Source organism: Amblyraja radiata, chromosome 2 (genome assembly GCF_010909765.2).
Source record: "Amblyraja radiata isolate CabotCenter1 chromosome 2, sAmbRad1.1.pri, whole genome shotgun sequence".
NCBI classification, from domain to species: Eukaryota; Metazoa; Chordata; class Chondrichthyes; order Rajiformes; family Rajidae; genus Amblyraja; species Amblyraja radiata.
In genome coordinates, this window is record NC_045957.1 from 54,257,135 (window position 1) to 54,280,307 (window position 23,173).

The window sequence follows — 23,173 nt, forward strand, 5'->3', positions numbered from 1 at the left end:
TTCCAATCTGAAGAAGGGCCCCTTTATTCCAATCCTCTGCCTACTATATGATAACCAATCTACAATGTATGTTAAATTCTGCTGTCTGTCCCATTGAGTTCCCTTTGCTGCTCTCCTTTCTTTGATCCATGTTAATATACTTCTCCAACTGTGAGCTCTTACCTTGAGTTCCAGCTTTTTATGTGACATCTTATAAAATGCCTTTGGAAATTTAAATTCGCTACAGCTATACAGAGTCCCCTCTGTCAACATTGTTTGTTTTATCCCCATAGAATTCTAGCAACTTTGTCAAGCAGGTTTTCCGTTAAATGAAACTATGTTCGCTTGGCCTGATTGCATCAATCCTTTGAAAGCAACTAGCTATGTTTTCCTTAATTTCAGACTATAGCATCTTCCCAACAACAGATGTTAATCTAACTGACTTAGTTTAATGTATTTTACCTCTCTCTCTCTCTTTTTTTTTTCCTTCTCAAAAACTTTATTCGACATAAACATACGATACAACACATCAAATCATAAACAGTATCCTGCCAGAACTCAGTTAATTTGACAAACCATATCCAATGGCTGCAGTGTCTCTTCAGCTGCTTCCTTTGAAACACTTGGAATGGGACCGTGTCTTGGTGACTTGCCTATCTTTAGTCGTATTACTTCCCCAACTTCTAATTGCCCCTTCTAATCGGCTTGATACAGTTTAAAATTAGCCCATCTATTATTTCTGAGATATTCGCAACATCCTCTACTATAAAGGCTTGGCTTAATTATCTATTTCCTTGTTTCTCATTATTAGTTCCCCAATATCACCTTCCAGGGGTGCAAACCTACCCCGATTACTCACATCCTGTTTGTATATCCATTGATGCCCTGAAGAAGCCGTTTCTCCAATGATCCCATAATTCAAGTTATTGCACACTTTGAAAGAATTGTTTGCAGATTTAGCTGAAGCATCACCTACTTTTTGTTGAATGCCTTAAAGTTAGATCAATTTATTGAACTTATAATTATGTCAATCGACTTCAGTGCTACACATGCTCTTAAGTTAAATCATTATATATTTTCACCCTAAAGTGTACACAAAGTTCCCTTTGTTCATCTTAGTACCATAATCTACAATTTGCTTGTTATCTCATATATTTTATGAAGGATATGCCTGAGTATACTTGAAAATATACTGCAAAGTTTTATGTTTATAGTAACTTGTAATGACAAGGTTAAACTAAAAGCAAAGATTTAGTTTGGTTTAGTTACACAGTTTGATGCAAATGGGACTACAGCATTGAGAGTAGCAGAGCAGACAATGTAATCAATGATTGGGATCATGCATTTTGATGTGGTTGCTAAAGCAAGGTGCTAAAGTTAGTTTTCCCAGTCAGTGGCAACAATATACAGTTCAAAGAATATGCACAAGTTAACAAGGGCATAAAATCATAGCCCTTTGGTAAAACTGAGAAAACCATACAGGAACAGAGAGACAAATACGGGAATAACAGTTGATCATCCAGTACCTCAAGTCTGATCCAACTGAAGAAGGGTACTGACTAAAAATGTCATCTGTCCATTCCTTTCCCAGATGCAGCCTGGCCCATCGTGTTGCTCTAGCACTTGTTTTTTTTTAAATTCCAGCATCTGATCCAACATTCAAGTAAATCTGAGCTGACTTATCCACTTCCATTTGTGTTGCTCTGTCTTGTTCTACACTTTCTGATAAACAAGCTGAGCAAAAATTAACAATATCAATTTTGAAATTTGCAATTGATCTCATTTCAATGGGTGTGACAGTTCCAGATTTCATTTTTGGGGGGAAAAGTGCTTCCCAACCTCAACCCTCAGCAGCTTTGTTCAACGGTTTCAGACACATCTTTTGGCTGTTCCCTTGTTATAGAGGAAGGAACTGCAGATGCTGGTTTAACCTGAAGATAGACACAACAAGCTGGAGTAAAGGGCCTGTCCCGCTGTGGCAACCTAATTCGCAAGTTTAGAAGAGTTTGCCCTCGACTCATACTCGCAGCATGGTCGACACGAGGTCCTAGGAGGTCTTTGTAACTCTCCTTCGTGCTCCCTGCGTACTCGAGGCCTCAGCTAGGCCGTGGCTTATTTTTCAACATGCTGAAAAATGCCCGCGAGTAAAAGAAGGTTGCCATGGAAAAAAATCGATATTTTTTTACTCGTAGGTTTAGTCTAGGTAGGTCGTAGTAGGTCAGCATGCTATCCTAGGTAATCAAAGGCAATTGAAGGTAATCAAAGGTAGTCGCTAAACTTTATTAAACGTTGTCTGGCTTCTTAAAAGTGTCTCCACTCCTTCTCTCCCCCTCTCTCCCCCCCCCCCCCCGCCCTCTCTAAAGGACTTACCGTAACTGTGCCAGCCGTCTTTTACCTTCCTGTTCATCGCGGGTGTGAATTTCAGACAGCGCTCCCCCGCTTTCCCTGGCCCCCGCCTTTGCGATGTGTTTGTGTGTGTGCGTGTGTGCAGACGGTTGATCCAGCTCGCGGTTTTATCGCAGACGGTCGATCCAGCTCGTGGTTTCATCGCTGACGGTCGACCCGGCTCGCGGTTTCATCGCTGACGGTCGACCCAGCTCGGGGTTTTTCAGGCGAGTGCCCTCGAGCTTGAAGGTCGAAGACAGTCGCTGAAAAGTCGCGTCAGTGGGACAGGCCCTTAACTCAGCTGGACAAGCAGCATATCTGGAGAGAAAGAATTGGGAGGAAGGGCCTCGACCTGAAACGTCACACATTCCTTCTCTCCAGACATGTTGCATGCCCCGCTGCGTTACTCCAGCTTTTTGTGTCTATCTTCGGCTCCTATGCATAGCTTCTTTGGACCTATCTTTTCTTTCTCCATCACATTATCATTCTTTACAATAAACCTTCATTATAACAGGCCATGAGGGGGGGGGGGGGGGGGAGCTGTCCATTATTTATGAAAGTCCACTATAGCCGAGTGAAGGATTACTGAGTAATAGAGAATATTTGTCTAAGTGGTAGAAATAAAGAACTATAGAGGCTGGTTAATATATGAGTATATGGCTGGTTAATATAAGAGTATATGGCTGGTTAATATATATGAAAGGACACAAAGTGGACACTGGAGTAACTGGTCAGGCAGCATCTCTGGGGAACATGGATATGTGACGGTTCGGGTTGAGACCCTTCTTCAGATTCTCGGTCTGTAACTGGTCCTAGAATCCAGGTGAGTTGATGACCCTGTCCCTGGCCTGCTGGCAGCCTGGGGCAAAGGCGAGGATCAGCAGTCATAGGTTGTGGTCCATGAGTGGGTGGAGTGTAGGTGACCAGAGGCAGCAGGCGCAGGCTGGAAGTAGCCGTAGAAGCTGTGTGGACCATCAGTGGCTGCAGTAGGTCCAGCCTGGAAGTGGCTGGGGAGGCAGTGAGAGCCTGGGCTGGCATTGGCAGACATCATCACATTGATGTGAATGAACAGCCATGATCGCATTGAATGGCGGTGCTGGCTCGGAGGGCCGAATAGCCTACTCCTGCACCTTTTGTCTATGTAGCATGGAAGCGGCCAGGTGGCGGTGCAGGCCAGGGTCATTGATTGGAAATATTAAAACTCTTTTACTCTTCACAGATGCTGCCTGACCTACTTGGTGATCTGGGTAATTTCAACATTTTCTGTTTATATTCTAACAGTTGGTTGTGCTATTATGTCACTGAACTGAGACAGAACATGCCTCATGGTGATAAGTTAACTATCTATTTAGTACCTCAATAAATCATCTGAAAAGCTCAACTGCAAAAATGTCAACAAATTTAAGCAGACATAAATATATGAATGTAGATTAAATCTACATTTGCAACTTGCTTATTAGATGGTCATCTTCCTTAAACCAAAGCTTCCATAATGCAAAAACCTTCGACTAAAAAGCAGAACAATGCCCTTATTTTAGGAATTAAGCACCTGTAGGAATGTGGCAGCCTATTTTCACGCAACAAGGTTGTACAAAGAGCAATGTGATAACTAACCTATTTTTTAAATTAGAAATGTTAATTGAGGATTTACATCCACCTTAGCAGAAAGACAAAGTCTTGGTTTAATGTCACCAGTAAAATAATTGTGCCTTCAACACTTTAGCACTGCACTGGAGCTTCAGTACCGATTCTGTGCTCAAGTCTCTCATGTTTTAGTGGTCTGATAAATGACTCCTGGAGTTTTCAACAATACTTTATTTGAAAGTTCAAGTTGCAGCATACAAGTTTAACAGACACGTCTGGCCACATCGGTGGTCAGCACTGAACTAACGCGCGCAGGGGAAAAACCGCGCGAAAACAACAGCCCCTCCCGAGTCACGTGACCGCGGCTTCCGAACGCCGGGTTCGATATCTGCGTGTGCTAGCAGGCGCTGCTACATGGCCCCCCACCAGAATCTGCGGTACGGAAACGCACGGGTAAACGGACGGTACGACCGTAACGCGTAGTCCTAGGTCGCGGGGCGAGCGTAACATTTGGGACCGGTAAAACAGTACCGGAGGGACGCGAAAACCACGAACGAGTAACAAAGGGAACCGGAGAAACACGACCGGAGGTAACAAGTGCAGAGGGCGGCAAAACAACAGGTGGACGTCCTCTACGCCGTGGAGTAGCCACTGTCACTGGGCTATCCTCGTCAACGTGTGAGGCTTAAGGCGGCTCACGGAGACGAACTCCTCCTTCTGCATAATTCTTCTTGTCTAACGACGGCTAGACAGGTCGGGGTCACCAATTTAGTGGTCTGATAAATTACTCCTGGAGTTTTCAACAATACTTTATTCGAAAGTTCAAGTTGCAATATGCAGGTTTAACAGACACGTCTGGCCACACCGGTGGTCAGCACTGAACTAATGTACACAGGGGAAAAACTGCGCGAAAACAACAGCCCCTCCCGAGTCATGTGACCGCGGCTTCCGAACGCCGTGTTCGATATCTGCGTGCGCTAGCAGGAGCCGCTACAATGTCAAACATGGCTAACTGAGCCATAGCTCAGAATAATGTTAGTTTCCGGGTTTTTTAAATTGGGAAAACCGGGAAATTAAGTTCCTTGCCCACACATTGCTAAACAGGTTCATCACAACTGCACTTACTCACAAAATTACACTCCTCTCCCAATTTATTCTTTTGAAAACCTTTAATGACAAAAATTTACACAAAATAAGGCACAACAGGAACTGGAAAGAACAGAACACTTTAAAAAAAAAACATAAACTTTCTTGGGACAGCACTCTAGCTTTCCAGTGAACTGTCCAAAAATTTGATAAATATAAACAGTCTGCTTTATATTTATCAAGTTTACAGACAGCTCACTGGAAAACTGTAATGCTGTCCCAAAAATAGATGTGGAAATGTCATTTTTTGCTGAATTTTCCTTCCTTGTGCAAAAGTGATGATTCACACTGCAGTCCAGCCTGTCAATGGACCTTTGTGCTGGTGACTGATGCTAAAGTCCCTCACCACCAAGTTCTGGAACAGTTACTTTCCTACAACTATTGGTTTGACAGTGCACTGGTACTACACTGTATGGTATCTCAACATGAATCAAACTGAGATTATCTAATCCAAAGTAGTCTGACACAGTGATGCTTTGTAGGTCAGCTCTAATCCAGACTGACATTGCAACCGAAGCACTGACGTGAAAGACAAATCTCTTTGCTTTGTAACCTTATGGCCTGTCCCATTTAGGCGATGGTCAAGTTGCAGTAGTTGCCTGAAAAACGGGCAACTGGAACGGCGACTGTCAGAGTGGAACACACACACACACACGTCACTTCCTTCACCAGCCCATTATGCAGGCGGGGGACAGGGCAAGCAGGGGGAGCACAGTCTGAGTGAAATTCACATGGTGTAAAGCCAAGGTGATACAGACGCACACCGCGATGAACAGGAAGGTTGGTGCTGTAATTAAGACGGCTATGGCACAGTGTACGGTAAGTCCTCTAAAAGAGGGGAGGGACGGGGGGGGAGAGGGGATAGAAGGGGGGGAAGGGGGTGAAGGGGGGGAGAAGGAGTGGAGACAACTTTTAAGAAGCCAGAGATATACGGCTGTGAAGTTCGGCGGACATTAACATTACCGGTCGGTTATCCTTGATTCTGAAAACTACTGCTTACATTTTTTTTCCCCAATGAGCCAATGAAATTCACCGGTCAGCACGGCAACAACCTACGAGAACCTAAGCGAACCTTTGACCACCTGGCAACCCACTAGGACCTCCTGGCGACCCACCTACGGCATGAGAATTCTCGCTACTTTCCATGGCGGCTTCATTCTAGTCCGGAATGCGGGAACTCCTCACGACCATGAAGGCGACTCCCCGGCAACCACCCGCGAACATGTGGCAACCATGTGGCGACTGCATAGTCTCCTGCAGTCGCCTAAAAAGTCGCCTAAGTGGGACAGGCCCATGAGTAGTAGTCTACAAGCATTAGGCAAGGATGAAACATGTTTGTATGGATTGCAAGGAGCAATGCAACAAACTTTCTCACGATAGACACAAAAAGCTGGTGTACGGGACAGGCAGCATCGCTGGAGAGAAGGAATGGGTGTGGTTTCAGGTCGAGACTCTTCTTCAGACTGATTGTGCGTGTGTGAGTCTGGAGAGATGTCTGGATGAGGAAGAAGTTCCTTCCTAAACCTTAACTCACGATGATCCAAATTTTGTTACAACTTCTCACTATACAGACACCTGTGCATTGACTTTGAGTGGGGTTTTATCCAGGAACCTGCTGTAATTAGGAAGTTCTTTGCACACAATGGTTTCACTGGAGTATCTGAGCTTCTATAATCAGGGCAGGGAGTGTTTACCTTCTTGACCGGAAAGTTTTTAAGCTGCATCTCACTTGCCTCACTTGAGACAGAAGGTTGTAGATTCTAGGCTAACTTTTCAGTGTTCTCAGTGCACTGTTTTATGAATGAGATGTTAAAAGCGGAATTATCTGTCCTTATAGCAGGCCCTATATCACTCTTTTTGAGAGGCACACACAAATCACACTATGCAAAAAATACAAAGTACTAGAGGAATTCAGCGTGTCAGACAGCATTTGGTCCATTCATGCTGCCAAGCCCGCTAAGTTCTTCCAGCACTTGGCTTTTTGCTCAACATTCCAGCATCTGAGCCTCACGTCTACATATTCTCCCTGCTACCCTGACTAATATTGATACTTCAAATCATTTTCTCATTGTCCCGTTGTTCTTTCTGGAAGTCGGCTGCATCCAAATTGACTTTAGGTTTCCGGCATTAAAGCAGTGACTGAATTTCAAAAGTGTTTTAATTGGCAGTAACGTGCTTTGGATATATTTAAAGAGCTTTTATAAATGCAAGTTTCTCCTTTATTTTGACATTAATGAGCAGCACAATGTCTAAACCAAGAAAAAACATTTGGATAGTTAATTCATAGCCAAACTATACATTAATTTTACTTCGGAGTCACGTGAGTGACTACGTGAAGAACCCGCTCAGTGCGCAGGCGCGGCATTACGCCAGCAGTGCAACAGCGGCGGCAGCTGGAGTCAGGCTCTCCAGCTGCACTATAAAACGGACCGTCAGGTAAGTATACGGTGCGTGTGGAATAACGGAGGAGAGTTGGAGTTGTGTTTGCCTTTCAGAATGTCGACACAACACAGAAAACTCTCAAAGAAACTGCCCCCGCTTCAACTCCACCAGAGGAGCGTTCCATTCCAGCGGGGCAGCAACCGGCGGCAGCGTCGCTCTCAGAGCGTTTCGCTATCCCCGAGACCGAGCCAAGCCCAGTCTCGCCAAAGCCTGCACGGCGGACTGGGAAAGCGATCAGGAAGTCCAACCGGCCGGTCATCTCCGATTCGTCGGAGGGGGACATGTCTCCACCAAAGCGGAGGAGAGACAGCCGCCTGAGCTGCATTCAGCAGCTCCTGGAGCAGATGCTCCACCGGGACACGCAGCAAGAGCGCTCCCGGGGAGGAAGGACAGGTACCTCCTCCACAGTGTCTTGTGCACTTCCCTCTGCTCCCTCATTACTGGAGGCTAGCATTGGTGACCAGGGCTGGGCTGGTCTGGAACAGGGACAGGCGGACGAATTCGGGAGTATGCCAGGGGTGCAGGAACAGGAAGAGCTGTTGGGTGTGGTGGACCACTTTGTAGCAACCCCATGGGCTGGAGCACCGCTGGAACCAAGAATGGCGGCCAGCATCAACCATCTATCCAATAAACCATTACTGGAAAAGGTGCTCGCTGAGGTGCTGGAACAACACACAGCACCAGAAAACTGTGAGGCCCTCAAAGTAAAAAGTGTCAACAGCCAAATCTGGGGGCATGTGGGGTCACACATCCGGACCCAAGAACTCAAGCTACAGCGGATCCTAAGGCTCCTGACGTCGGCCATCACAGCCTTTGCTCGTTCCGTGGAGACCACGGAGATGGATACCTGCCAGCAGGATGTGCTGGCATTAATGTGTACCACACAATTTGAGATCAACAATCTCCGGAGGGAAATCATAAGACCTGCCCTCAATCCCAAATTTGCTGGCTTGTGTAAAGCCCCAGCTGCGGAGACGGACGCGCTGCTATTTGGGAAAGATCTCAATAAAAAACTGAAGGAGATGGAGGAAGCATCAAAAACCTTCGGCCTAATGAGGGCAGGCCCCGGGACGAGCAAACCAAGACCTCCGATACCCAAGCGGCAGCACCCCACGGCATCCACCAGTCGACGTCCGCAATATGGGACTGGTGAACGCTTGGGGTCCGCACATTATCCCCAAAGATCTTTTTTAGATCAGGGCCCGCAGCGGACCCCCTGGAAAATGCGCCTCCCCCCAACATCGTCAGCACGTCAGAACAGAACCTTCAGGAAAATGAAGAAACAGAATCGCCAATAACCATGGAGGTAGGTGGGTCTGGTTCCTACCAGCATATAGAGAATAAGGGTGCTTTACTAACAGGGGGGAGATTACACTTGTTTAAAGAAGCATGGGGTATGGTCACGAGTGACAAGTATATACTCAACAGCATTAGTGGATATAAAATTCAGTTTATATCAGAAAAAACGCCGCCAGTTCAACATTGGCCCCAAAGGGTTTTTTCTCCCTCCATCAAACAGCAACGGGAGGGACAAGCTGAACTGGTGAGACTTATCACAAAGGGGGTCATAGAAAAGACCAAACATGAACCCTTGGAATTTGTATCCAATATATTCACCAAAACCAAAAAAGATGGTGGATGTCGCATCATCATTGACTTAACATCACTAAACAAGTTTGTTAAGTATATACATTTCAAAATGGAAACATTTGTCACTGCTAAACAACTGATTTCCAAAGGATACTAGCATTGATCTCAAAGATGCTTACTATCTAATACCCATACACAAGGATCATAGCAGATACCTAAAATGTATCTGGATGGAGCAGCATGGCAGTACAAAACATTGCCTATTCGTCTCACTTCAGCCCCAAGATTATTCACAAAAATATTGAAGCCAGCCATGGCAATACTAAGGAAACAAAAACATATTGTCATGGCATATTTGGATGATATCCTCATAGTGGGGAAAACAATGGAACTGGCTGTGGCAGCAGTCTCAGCTACAAAACAGCTCCTTGAAACTCTGGGGTTCGTCCTACATCCAGATAAATCTAAGTTAAATCCATCCACTATCATGGACTACCTGGGTTTCACAATTAACTCAGTCCATATGATTGTTACTCAGCCAAGGGAGAAAATGATTGGATTAGCACAATCATGCAATAATTTAATGGTCAACAAAACACCAACTATTCGACAAGTAGCAACAGTGATTGGTAAAATGGTAGCAGCATTTCTGGCTACACGATTTGGACCTTTGCACTATCAAAATTTACAAAGAGCAAAGGTACAGGCACTAAAACGACATAGAGGTCACTATGATCGTGTCATGATATTACCCACGGAAGCAATATCAGAGCTACAATGGTGGACACAAAATGTTTGGCATAGTTTTAGTCCTATTATCATCACTAACCCTACTTTAGTTCTTCAGACAGATGCCAGTGCTCAAGGCTGGGGAGCAACTAACTCCATATCCAGCACAGGTGGTAGATGGACTAACCCAGAGTCATCATTACTATCTACACTGGGCATTAACTATTTAGAAATGTTGGGCGCCTTTTATGGTTTAAAAGCATATGCATCCAATATGCAGCACTGGCATGTTCGGTTACAAATTGATAATACTACGGTGGTGGCTTACATTAACCATATGGGCGGCATAAAATCTTTATCATGCGACAAATTGGTCAATATGATTTGGCAATGGTGTGTCGAAAGACATATTTGGCTTTCAGCTACCTATCTACCAGGTAAGCTAAACACAGTGGCAGACACCAGGTCACGCAAATTCAATGACAACATCGAATGGATGTTAAACCCTAAAGTATTTGCTAAAGTTATCAAGCAATAATGAACGCCAGATATCGATTTATTTGCATCAAGACTAAATCACCAGTTACCTATGTATGTCGCTTGGGAACCAGACCCAGAGGCAGCAGCGGTAGATGCCTTCACGCTGGATTGGGGAAAGTTTTTTTTCTATGCCTTTCCCCCCTTCTGCCTCATCAGTCGGGTACTTCGCAAAATACAGATGGACTCTGCTTCTGGTATTTTGATGGTGCCCAACTGGCCTACACAGCCATGGTTCCCAGTACTACATGACATGGTGGTAGAATCACCTATGGTGTTTCCCAGTGATCCAGGACTATTAACTCACCCAGTATCAGGCATAAGCCACCCATGCCATGAAGACATTAAACTCCTGGGTTGCAGGTTCTGAACAGACCTTACCTGGACCTGGGATTGTCCGAACAAACCATCACCACCATGTCAGCATCCCTTCGAACATCCACCAAAAGGCAGTACTTAACCAGCATCAAAAAATGGGAAAAGTACTGCCAGGAAACAGGGACAACATATGAAACAGCCACAGTAACCAACGTATTGGAGTTCCTGGCCTATCTACACCATCATGAAGGGATCAGCTACAGTGCCATCAACACAGCACGTAGTGCTCTTTCTGCTTACCTCAAACCAGCAGGACATCAGGCAATGGGATCCCATCCACTGGTGGTAAAACTTATGAGGGGCATTTATAATATTAAGCCCCCCAAGCCCAGGTATACCCATATTTGGGACATCAGTGTCGTCCTGACATACCTCAGGGAATGGCCACCAGCTAGATCCCTCAGCCTCGAGCAATCAACACTGAAGACGCTCATGCTGATGGCACTCGTATCCGCTCAGAGGGTCCAGTCACTACACAAATTGAGACTGGACAACATGGTGACAACCCCAGATCAGATCACATTCATTCTACAAGATCTGGTGAAACAAAGCAGGTCAGGAACATCCAATCCACTAGTGGCATTCCGGGCCTACCCACCAGAGCCACGATTGTGTGTGGTGACCCATCTACTACAGTATATAGACACAACCCACAACATCAGAGGGAGTGAACAAGCCTTATGGGTCAGCCACAAAAAACCTCATGGCCGGGTAACAAGCCAAACCATCTCAAGATGGCTAAAACAGGTACTGAGAGCTGCCGGGATAGATATTAATACCTTTAAATCTCATTCCACTAGGGCAGCGTCCACATCAACGGCAGCAAGAATGGATGTACCTATTGACCTCATTCTGAATACAGCAGGATGGTCGAGGGAATCAACATTCAGAACATTTTACAATAAGCCGTTGATGAAACCTGATTTATTTGCAGCAAAGATATTGGAAGCTGCAAATATTTAATTTAAGCCCGGGGGAGCAATTTATTTTTGTTATTGTTAATAAATACCTTTTTGTTTCTTGAAAAACAGATTCATTGGGTAATTACGATAACACTTCCTCCCTCAAGAACTTCGGCAGTGAGTGAATAAAACTGTTACACGGTTTGAAATCACAGAGCTTTGAAATCTTCACGTAGTCACTCACGTGACTCCGAAGTAAAATAGTAAGATTAAACGAGAACTTACCAGTTTGAAGTTTGATCTGTATTTTATGAGGAGTTACGATGAGGGATTACGTGCCCTCCGCTCCCACCCTCATTATATGGATCAAACTGATAAATTGATGTCTCTTTTTCTTTACTATGTTTACTTCAAATACTTGTGTCTATCTGTGATTCCACACCGCTGCTTGGAAGTATGCCGCGCCTGCGCACTGAGCGGGTTCTTCACGTAATCCCTCATCGTAACTCCTCATAAAATACAGATCAAACTTCAAACTGGTAAGTTCTCGTTTAATCTTACTATTAAAAGTGCATGGATAGATGATGGTACTAAGTAGAAAACCCCCCAGAAAAAACATGTTTTAAGTTTAACATGTTTTTTTTTAACATCTTCAATAATAATTAACATCCGAAGGTATGGATCTCCATATCTATTCAGTGTCGGGCAGGTTATTCGTCAATAATGGCACTCATCATTACAAAAATGTACTCGCATAGTATTCAACACATCCTGACCTTTACTTGCACCTTTCACTGCCATATCACATAAGCACAGGAAACTTATAGGCCTTTCTCACGGGGCGACTTGACGCAAGATGTAACCAAAGTGAAGTGGTCGTGGTCTAGCATGATATCACACGATATAACGGGGGGTAGATAAAGAGTTCCCACGGGTACTCGGCATTTCTGTTATTTGTGCGAGTGACTTGTCCGTCTCCCGAGCTTTCCCGTTAAATCTTGAATGGACATTGTGAACTGTGAAGTGTTGTTAAATCATCACGTGGCACAAATGATGTCACTTTTTTTTTCACACACTATTATCCTCCCTTGGTTGAATTGGCTCATTTGGAGACATGCCTGTACTAAGTAGTTTCGAGTACAGGATGGTGGTGTTTTTCATTGACGCGCTGTATGCAGCAGCCCTCTATGTGAATCGAGGACGCTTGCATGAAGGCAGAAGGGTGAGATTAATTAAAAAGAGAATTAAGAGGAAGTCTCACTGGGTGAAGCCCATCTTTCAACGGAGACCTCTATTTGGACAATATGATAAACTGCTTAATGTGCTTAATCCACAGAGGAATCTAACTAGGGAACAGAGGATCTTCAATTACAGGCTGTCAAGGGCTAGGAGGGTTGTAGAAAATTCTTTAGGCATCTTGGCAAACAGATTTAGATGCTTGCTCAAGACAATGGAGCAGAAGCCCAAGAATGTTGAGACTATAGTATATGCAGTATGTGTTCTGCACAACCTGATCCGATTGAGAGGTGCAGCTGCAGAATCAGCAACAGCCATCCAGGACGGTGACCTAGTGGACAGTGACACAGGGGGAATAACACTAGGTACATGGAGAAGTGGTGCAACCAAGGCGGAAATGGTCCCACTGCAGCGTTTCAAAGGTAACTCGGGCACATACAGTGGGAAAGAGCAAAGAGGCCATCTCTGCGCTTACTACAATTCACAATTGGGGAGTGTGCCGTGGCAGGACAGCTCTATTGATGGGTAGCCGACCACAGGAACACTACTGCATGTTAGCAGACATGCATAGAAAATAAGCTGATAATAATGTCCCGTTGTAATCCTGCTTACTTCTCTTTGTTTCACTTTCTAGTGTTGTCCTCTGAAAAGTGCTTCCTATAAGATGGTCGTCCGCAAAACCTGCCATTTAGCACATTGCATTGTCCCTTTTATTGCCTGAGTTTAGGCTTGTTGCGGAGGTTAATGAATAGAATCTGTTTTTAAAAATCTAGCGTGCCTCATTTGTTGATTTTCATGTTTGCGAAGCCCTTTTTTAGACAAATGTTGTTTGGTGTGATGCACCTTCTCTCAATATCACATAAGAGATTAGTATACAAACTTAAAGCACACGGCATTGGGGGTTCAGTATTGATGTGGATAGAGAACTGGCTGGCAAACAGGAAGCAAAGAGTAGGAGTAAACGGGTCCTTTTCACAATGGCAGGCAGTGACTAGTGGGGTACCGCAAGGCTCAGTGCTGGGACCCCAGCTATTTACAATATATATTAATGATCTGGATGAGGGAATTGAAGGCAATATCTCCAAGTTTGCAGATGACACAAAGCTGGGGGGCAGTGTTAGCTGTGAGGAGGATGCTAGGAGACTGCAAGGTGACTTGGATAGGCTGGGTGAGTGGGCAAATGTTTGGCAGATGCAGTATAATGTGGATAAATGTGAGGTTATCCATTTTGGTGGCAAAAAACAGGAAAGCAGACTATTATCTAAATGGTGGCCGACTAGGAAAAGGGGAGATGCAGCGAGACCTGGGTGTCATGGTACACCAGTCATTGAAAGTGGGCATGCAGGTGCAGCAGGCAGTGAAGAAAGCGAATGGTATGTTAGCTTTCATAGCAAAAGGATTTGAGTATAGGAGCAGGGAGGTTCTACTGCAGTTGTACAGGGTCTTGGTGAGACCACACCTGGAGTATTGCGTACAGTTTTGGTCTCCAAATCTGAGGAAGGACATTATTGCCATAGAGGGAGTGCAGAGAAGGTTCACCAGACTGATTCCTGGGATGTCAGGACTGTCTTATGAAGAAAGACTGGATAGACTTGGTTTATACTCTCTAGAATTTAGGAGCTTGAGAGGGGATCTTATAGAAACTTACAAAATTCTTAAGGGGTTGGACAGGCTAGATGCAGGATGATTACTCCCGATGTTGGGGAAGTCCAGGACAAGGGGTCACAGCTTAAGGATAAGGGGGAAATCCTTTAAAACCGAGATGAGAAGAACTTTTTTCACACAGAGAGTGGTGAATCTCTGGAACTCCCTGCCACAGAGGGTAGTCGAGGCCAGTTCATTGGCTATATTTAAGAGGGAGTTAGATGTGGCCCTTGTGGCTAAAGGGATCAGAGGGTATGGAGAGAAGGCAGGTACGGGATACTGAGTTGGATGATCAGCCATGATCATATTGAATGGCGGTGCAGGCTCGAAGGGCCGAATGGCCTACTCCTGCACCTAATTTCTATGTTTCTAATATGTGCAAGAAGTCGTCTTTTTATATTGTCAAATAGGAATAAAGACTTTGTCTCACATTGACCGTGATGATTGTCTTATTTAATTATCTACTGAGAGGTGAAACTTTCAAACGTTTAAATAGCTCAGCAATTGAGGGACATGAACACTCAAAAATGAAAAAGAATGAAAATGTGATTATATCACCTCCCTTCAACTATTTTGTGTTTCAGCATGAGAGGGATTATAACATTAGAGACATTCATCTTGTAGTGATGTGTTAATGAAGAATTGCAGACATCAATCTGATAGTAAAAAATATATTTATTTAACAATGAGGTAAACAAGCACTGACAATCAAACTGCTGAGTTAAAAGCTTTATCACACTTCAGGCTATAATAAAATGTGGAGCCTCCAACAGAAACAAAGTAATGCCCAAGAGGAAAAAACACACATTAACGTACAGACATTCTAAAGGACTCTAGATGTCACACCAAATGGTGAGTGGCCAACAACTAAAATAAACTAAAACTCAAACTTCCGGGTTCACCGTTCGCAGGAGTTCCCACGGTAAACGCAAGAGTTATTGCGGATATCGCACTGGCCACTACGTCCATATAATGTTTCAATGTTCAACCACAAGTGTACAAGTCACTCTTTCTCCCGAGTCGGCAAGTTACACGAGTACCTGCCGTTAGCGCCACGGTGGTCCACGGTGGTCCACGAATGCCGTACGGTTATCGTACGAGGTTCCCACGATGTTCAACTCTGGTCGCCCCGTGAGAAAGGCCTATAACACTCTTCCTGTGTCTTTTTACCAAGTTGCTGTAAGATGTCCTGTTACAATGAAAATTCCAGGGGGAGGAACACTGACCAACTATTTTTTGATTTCCTTGTTTAGTTCCCCATGTGTCCACACCAGAAGCTGTTGTTCACCTCATTTGTTTATGACTGTGAGAGCAGATGGGCTCCACATTACTTATATCATAAGAGTTAGGATATCGGGTTTAATGTATGAGTTGATGGTGTATCTTAAGCAGTAGTGAAACTATTATTAACACTGATAAATAGTATGTAGATGTATTGAGAATGTTGTTTCTGGCTTTAAACCGGACCTGGAATTCTTTGGATTAAATGCTACAAAAGGTTTGTCTCACAGCTATAACACATGTAGATTTTACAAGCTGTGAAGTGATATTTAGCACTCGGTGGGTGGAAGTGCAAAATACCACTGTTGCGTGTACAAAGATTTCAGAGATTTCTATGTAAGTTACTCTTTTGAGAAAGTGTTTCCGAAAAAGTCAACAAACATTATGGCAAAAAATGTTTCCTGTAGGAAGTGGAAGGTTATTTATGATGTAATCAAACCTACAAATTACTGACAGCAGGCTCAGCAGCGACATCAGTTGCACCTAATGCAGTTTACACTCAAACAACATAAGACAATGTCATGACCAATTAAAAACATTGAGAACATTAACTTTTTTTATAACAGACAGTTTCTCAAAGACTCATCATGCAATCCTGCTGTCTCTTTCTTCATCTTAAATGCAAAGTATGATCTGGCATATGTTCATGCCTCTCATACGCTAGCCCCATAAAGTTTGCCCTGACCAATAACAAAGAATAAAGACAAAGAACTTACCGCATTAAAATTGGGGAAAAGGCTGACGGCAGCCGCAGTGTCCAGCGGGAATGGAAGAAATGGTTTGATATCCAAGTGCGGCTGCATGGCTTGAATTGGCGACCGCATTAAGGCAGGAAGTGCACTGCTTTGGCATGTGCCGCCTGAGGAGAAGAGAAATAAGTCAACGTTTACTTTGGTGTTTGTGCATTGCATTATTATTGCATTATGTGACAAACTGAAAACAGCAGCCAAAACTGAAAAATAAATTCAAGAAATTGTTTCTCAAAAAAAACCAGGGCGATCACACTGCAGTTATCAAGTGCGCCAGAGAATGAATAATCACACAGACAGAATCCATTGCCGATTAATCCATGGACCAGAAGAAAATAAAATATTTTGGAACGGTGTGCTTAGAGGAGCATAACTCATTTGGGGTGAACTGACAGACAATCTGATCTCTGTTGATAAAGCTATTCAGGCTGTTCATTACCCTGGGGTACGTTCAAACATGAAAGTCGGAGCCATTTCAAGTCTCCGATGATCCCACTGAAATAAGGTTTTACATTCTGTGGGAAATGTATGCAAATGAGCAAGAAATCACAATACATACTAATGAGCAGCAGTGTGTTTACAAAACACTGTAAACCCATAAATGTGTTTGCATCTTGCCACAAGGCATAGTGCTGCTCTTTGACAGCTGCCAGGAACATAAATCAGGAACAGACCAAATAACGTGGTGCTTTAAATTGTTTCATAAAGTATTTATGTTTTAATATTAATTCAAAGATGATTGAATCAAAGGAATGCTTTTCAAGAAAAAAATATCACACTGCACAACTTAATAGTTATTCCTGGATGTCGTCACTGAACTGTAAAATACTGTTGGTAATTTTCCAAGAGATACTAAAATTGAAATGTAATGGGTTTTCTGTAACCACAACACATAGATGTAAAGCCACACTGTCAATAGCTGCCTTCACTTTCTTGTTCGTTCTCCCCGCGATGATTCCGATTAGTATCAATAGTGCATACGCTTTTGTGACAGAATCATTTCATTTTGCATTAAAATACTGTATTTCTTTATGTTAGGGCATGCATTTGTCAAAAGATGTTTGCAGCATGTTCAGGCACAGCTCATTGTTTCCACTGGAAATAATTTTTTGCAGGTGAGAGGAGGTGGCACAGCGGTAGAGTTGCTGCTTTACAGCGCCAGAGACCCCGGGGGCTTGTCTGTACAGAGTTTGTACGTTCTCCCCATGACCTGCATGGGGTTTTTTCGGGATCTCCGGTTTCCTCCAACACACTGTAAAGACATACAGGTTTGTAGGTTGATTGGCTTGGTATCATTGTGAATTGTCCATAATGTGAGTAGGATAGTGTTAATGTTCGGGGATTTCTGGTCGGCACGGACTCAGAGGGCCGAAGGGCCTATTACCACGCTGTATCTGTAACCTAAACTAAACTAAAATAAACTAAGAAAGATGAGATATTAATATGACCAGAACACCACCTTTTCTATTTTGAGCTTGTTAGTAGAGCACCACTGTAAGGTCAGTCTGGCTATGGTGTGAAGCCAAGGATCTTCATCAGAGATGCCCCCCTTAACCTCAGCACCCCAGCTGTACTAGTGTCAAGTTTCTATTTCCCACATCATACGTTCTTGTGACGGGTCTGCTCAAGAATGCTAGTTGAAGCCCATTAATGCTATGTTTGGTCAGATTGGTGCACTCAGGTCTATAAATGATTGGGTTCAGACTGCTCAGTCCCACTGATTGAGAATTCTTCCAGCTTAAGAATTGGCTTTTATCCATTAGTCTGAGTTGGATTTAAATCAAGTGCCCTGAGGTCAAAGGGCGGTGCTCTAACCTGAATCATGCACTTCCCTGTGGAAATAACAGTGGAATAGTTTATACCTGTGCAATTAGTGATGTTTATCCAGCACTGAAATGTCCAATGTGAAATTTCCTACTAAAGGGGTGATTTTTTTTTAGTCACTGAAAATATATTGCAATAAGTGCAGGTCCGTTGTATCTTTGGATGCCTTTACAACCAATTTCATTGCTGCAATGCTGTTTTTGGTAAAGTCCTTGGACATGCAGCTGGTGGACGTGAAGGAGGAGGCCACAATGAATCATCTTCTCATTCCCACCTGCAAGGGAAATTCCAGCAATGGATATTTTGTTTGGCTTCAATAAAAGTTGGACACTCTTGGCGAGAAAAGTAAGGAATTCATTTTAATGCTGCTCGCTTCACAGAAAAGCTTCTTTCACTTCCAGGATTATTTCCCAAATGAGTGAAGGTCGACGAGAGCCAGACAAATTCTTGAGTAAACTACTTGATTAAATCTTGAATAAATCGTTTGCGTCCAAAAGCCTCAGCGTAACAGTTTTTCAAGGTGTTACTTTTGATCTGAGTCAACAGCACTGCAAGCTTTGCAATATTATTGCCCCTCTGGGCTATTTTGTGCGGGAAAATGTTACTGAGAATTAATTGTGTTGATAGAACAGTCTCCCTTTCTATGCTCCAGTCAGTGAATATATACCAAACAGCAACTATCTTTGAACTCCTCTAACCTATGTAACAAGGTGCCACAGTGGTAGAGCGGCTGCCTCACAGCACCAGAGACCCAGGTTCAATCATCTCCCTCAATTTACACCTCTTCAAACAGAGTTATGATTAACACACTTTCACTGTCCTCCCTTTGATGGCTCAAACTACAGTTATATTGTCTGTATTCCTTTGATCTCCATTGTGTCGTAATCATCTGCTTAGTTCTCCCTCCTTCAGAAAACACTCTTGTCTTCTCATTTCTCCACTTCCAATTAAAGGTCACTGACCAGAAAGTTTCTCTCTGTTTCTCTCACATCTCTGCTGCCTGGCCTGTTGAGTACCTCCAGCACCTTTCTATGTATTTCCATTTTCTTCTGTTGCTCGTTCTGGTAACATACAATGCTATTGATGCCCTTCACGGTGATTTACAATGAGTCAGTCAAACAAAAGATCAAAACCAGAGTTACGATGACAATCGTGGATCGGTTACTAAATACTTTATTTCTCCTTCCTATTCCCACACTGACCTTTCTGTCCTGGGCCTCCATTGTCAGAGTGAGGCTAAACGTAAATTGGAGGAACAGCATCTCATATTTCGCTTGGGAAGCTTACAGCCCAGTGGTATGAATATTGATTCCTCTAACTTCAAATAACCTCGGCATTTCCTCTCTCTCTGTCCCTCCCCCACCCAGTTGCACCAGCTAACAAACAGCTACACCGGCCTCGTTCCTTTATCAGCGTTACTTTTTTTGCATATCTTCATTTATTGCTCTTTATCTTTCTACATCATCATCTATATCTCTCATTTCCCTTTCCCCGACTAGTCTCAAGAAGGGTCTCAACCTAATATGTCACTCATTCCTTCTCTCCAGAGATTCTGCCTGTCCCACTCAGTTACTCAATTTATTTGTGTCTTACAATTACAATTGCCAGCAGTACTGAAGTGGGTTGGACCTGAACATTCATGAAGCTCCACCACGGTGCCACTGTCACTGAGTGAGCTGATACCTACAAAGACTATTGTCTTTGCACCTACGGGATTGGATTTTTGGCAAGGTCATTCCATCTTGGTTGTAACCACACCTGCCATAGCAGCCCTCTTGGCTCCTGCTCTTCAAGACAGAATACCATTATTTTTCTTACTTGAAAGACATGTATTAAAAGTGATAATTACATACATAATATTTTAATGCAAAATGTTAGTTCAAATTAGAACAAAAACATTAAGGAGACCACATGGACAATAGAGTCTGCTCTTCTATACAATTAGATGATGGCATATACTTCAAAAACACCTTCCAAGGACTGAATTGACAAAATAACATGAATTAGAAATCTTAACGAGAATTTCATATACAGTATTTAATTAAAAATAGGAGTCTTTTAAATATTGATTTTATATCAGCACAGAACAGTTTTTCTGTAATACTCCCTCAGCATGAATTAAAAGGAAATATCCAAGTGTGGCTATTTGCATTCAATTATAATTCATTTTAATACTGTGATAACACCTGCTTCATCACTATATTTGGCTGTGTGCCATTACCACTGCAGAGCTAATTCTACAATTTATTGTGGGATGAGGTCTGGTAACTGGGTTTTCTGTAGGTTTTCATTAAGCACCAGTACAAATTGAATTTATCACTCAGAAAAGTGTGCTCACCTGCTACGTGGCACAATTGCATGCACCATCCAATTGGTCTCAATGTATTTAGTCCCATCTACCCCAAATTCAGTCCGAAGTTAATATTAACTGAATTTAGTGGTCATAATACGCACCATATACTGTTTGGCTTTTGTTTGTTTCATAAATTATTTCAACATTAATCTATAATAATTCAGCGATTTAATCTCCATAAATTGGTATGTTTCACGGTAATACTAGCATGCTTTATCTTTTAGTTCAACAGTGTGGGATTGGAAGGCAATAAAGAGTACCCTAGATAGGCAGAGACAGCCTCTCACAGAGATCTGCCAGAGATAGCCAAACAAATCTCTGTGCCTATATGTGACAGGAATTATGACAATGTATTTTTTTTAACATTAGACTTAAGTATATTTGATGGCCTGTTTTGCCCTCAGTGCATTTAGTGTCTTGAAGGCCATGTTGGGTGGTTTATAAAGCAGTTTAATTTTGTTCAGTAGGAGGGTTTTGAGCACCAGTTCCCTTTATTGAAATGAGGAGGGACATAAATAGGCACCGTTCATGTGCACAGTAAAGGGAGAAAGGTCACAGTGATTTCGGTTCCCGTGATAAATATTTTGCAATTTAACATCTAGTATGATCACAATCCACATATTTTTAGGAATTAAGATTCAGTCAATCATTTCTGAGTAAAAGCTGGCCATCTTCAAAATGTTATCATTCTACCACAAAGTATCCAATGATGATTCGTTCATGTGATCTAATTGAAACAATTAGTTGCAATTATCATGGACTTTAAGAAAAGACATTTCAAATCAGATGCTGGCACCTTCCCACGGTTACTGGGATATCTGCCAGAAGAAATGCTCTGCAACAAATCACAGTGCCCATGCCTCATTGACATATAGTAAGCTAGAAAATACTGGCACAGCTGCATCCCAGGAATACAGAACATTTATAACAGCTCCCAGCTATACTCAACACAGTTTGCTTATTTGCAAATCTAACATTCGCTGTCGATTCAGCCGCACCATCTTGTAAATAAATAGAAAGCTATCCGCCTGGTCAATCTTATAATCTGGCTTTCATTTCACAACTAATAAAAACATATAGCTCACAGTTACATGCAGCTCAAGCAGATGTCTCTCATGAATGAAATAAAAGGCAAACCATCTTGGGCTGTACATTCTTGTTGTGCAAGGCCCCTTGGGCAACAGTGACCATCATATGATGGAATTCTGCATTAGGATGAGAGTGACACAGTTAATTCCAATACTAGAGTCTAGAACTTGAATAAAGGTGACTTTGAAGGTATGAGATGGGAATTGGCTAGGATAGACTGGCAAATTATACTTAAAGGGTTGACAGTGGAGATGCAATGGAGAAGATTTAAAGACCGCTTGGATGAACTCCAGAAATTGTTCATCCCCTCCTGGCCAAAAAATAAAACTTGGAAGGCGGCTCAACCGTGGTTGATGAGGGAAGTCAAGGATAGTGTTAAAGCCAAGGAAGAGGCATATAAATTGGCCAGAAGAAGCAGCAAACGAGAGGACTGGGAGAAATTTAGAACTCAACAGATGTGGACAAGGGGGTTAATTAAGAGGAGAGAAAAAAGAGCATGAAAGAAAGCTTGTGTGGTATATAAAAACTGACTGTAAGAGTTTCTATAGGTATCTAAAAAGGAAAAGATTAGGGAATACGAATGTAAGTCCCTTACTGTTAGAGACAGGTGAATTTATAACGGGGAAACAAGGAAATGGCAGAACAGTTAAACAAGTACTTTGGTTCTGTCTTCACTAAGGAAGCCACAAACAATTTCCCAGAAATACTAGGGGACAGAGGATCTAGTGTGAGGGAGGAACTGAAGGGAATCCACATTAGTCAGAAAATGGTGTTAGGTAAACTGTTGGGACTGAAGTCAGATAAATCCCCAGGGCCCGATGGTCTGTACTCAAGGAGGTGGTCCTAAAAATCGTGGATGCATTGGTGATCATTTTCCAATGTTCTCTCAACTCTAGATCAGTTCCTGGGGACTGGAGGGTAGCCAATGTACCTCCACTTTTTAAGGAATTAGGAAGAGAGAAAACGGGGAATTATAGACCAGTTTGCCTTACATCGTTCGTGGGGAAGATGCTGAAGTCGATTATTAAAGAAGCCATAGCCGTGCATTTGGAAAGCAGTGACAGGATCGCTCAAAGTCAGCATGGATTTATGAAGGGGAAATCACGCTTGACTAATCTTCTGGAATTTTTTGAGGATGTAACAAGTGGAACGGATAAGGGAGAGCCAGTGCATGTGGTGTATCTGGACTTTCAAAAAGCCTTTGACAAAGTCCCACACAAGAGATTAGTGTGCAAAATTAGAGCAGATGGTATTGGGGGTAGGGTAATGACATGGATAGAGAATGGGTTGGCAGACAGGAAGCAGAGAATAGGAATTAACGGGCC

General features: G+C 43.1%; 1 protein-coding gene across 4 annotated transcripts in view; it reads right to left on the reverse strand.

Moving 5' to 3' along the window:
• Positions 1-23,173, reverse strand: part of znf385d (zinc finger protein 385D) — a 332,806-nt gene that overhangs the window by 241,142 nt on the left and 68,491 nt on the right. For all 4 annotated transcript variants that reach the window (XM_033046766.1, XM_033046775.1, XM_033046745.1 and 1 more), the window contains exon 2: positions 16,550-16,692. In XM_033046766.1, coding sequence (XP_032902657.1) covers positions 16,550-16,692 — 143 coding nt within the window. The remainder of the gene's footprint in view (positions 1-16,549; positions 16,693-23,173) is intronic.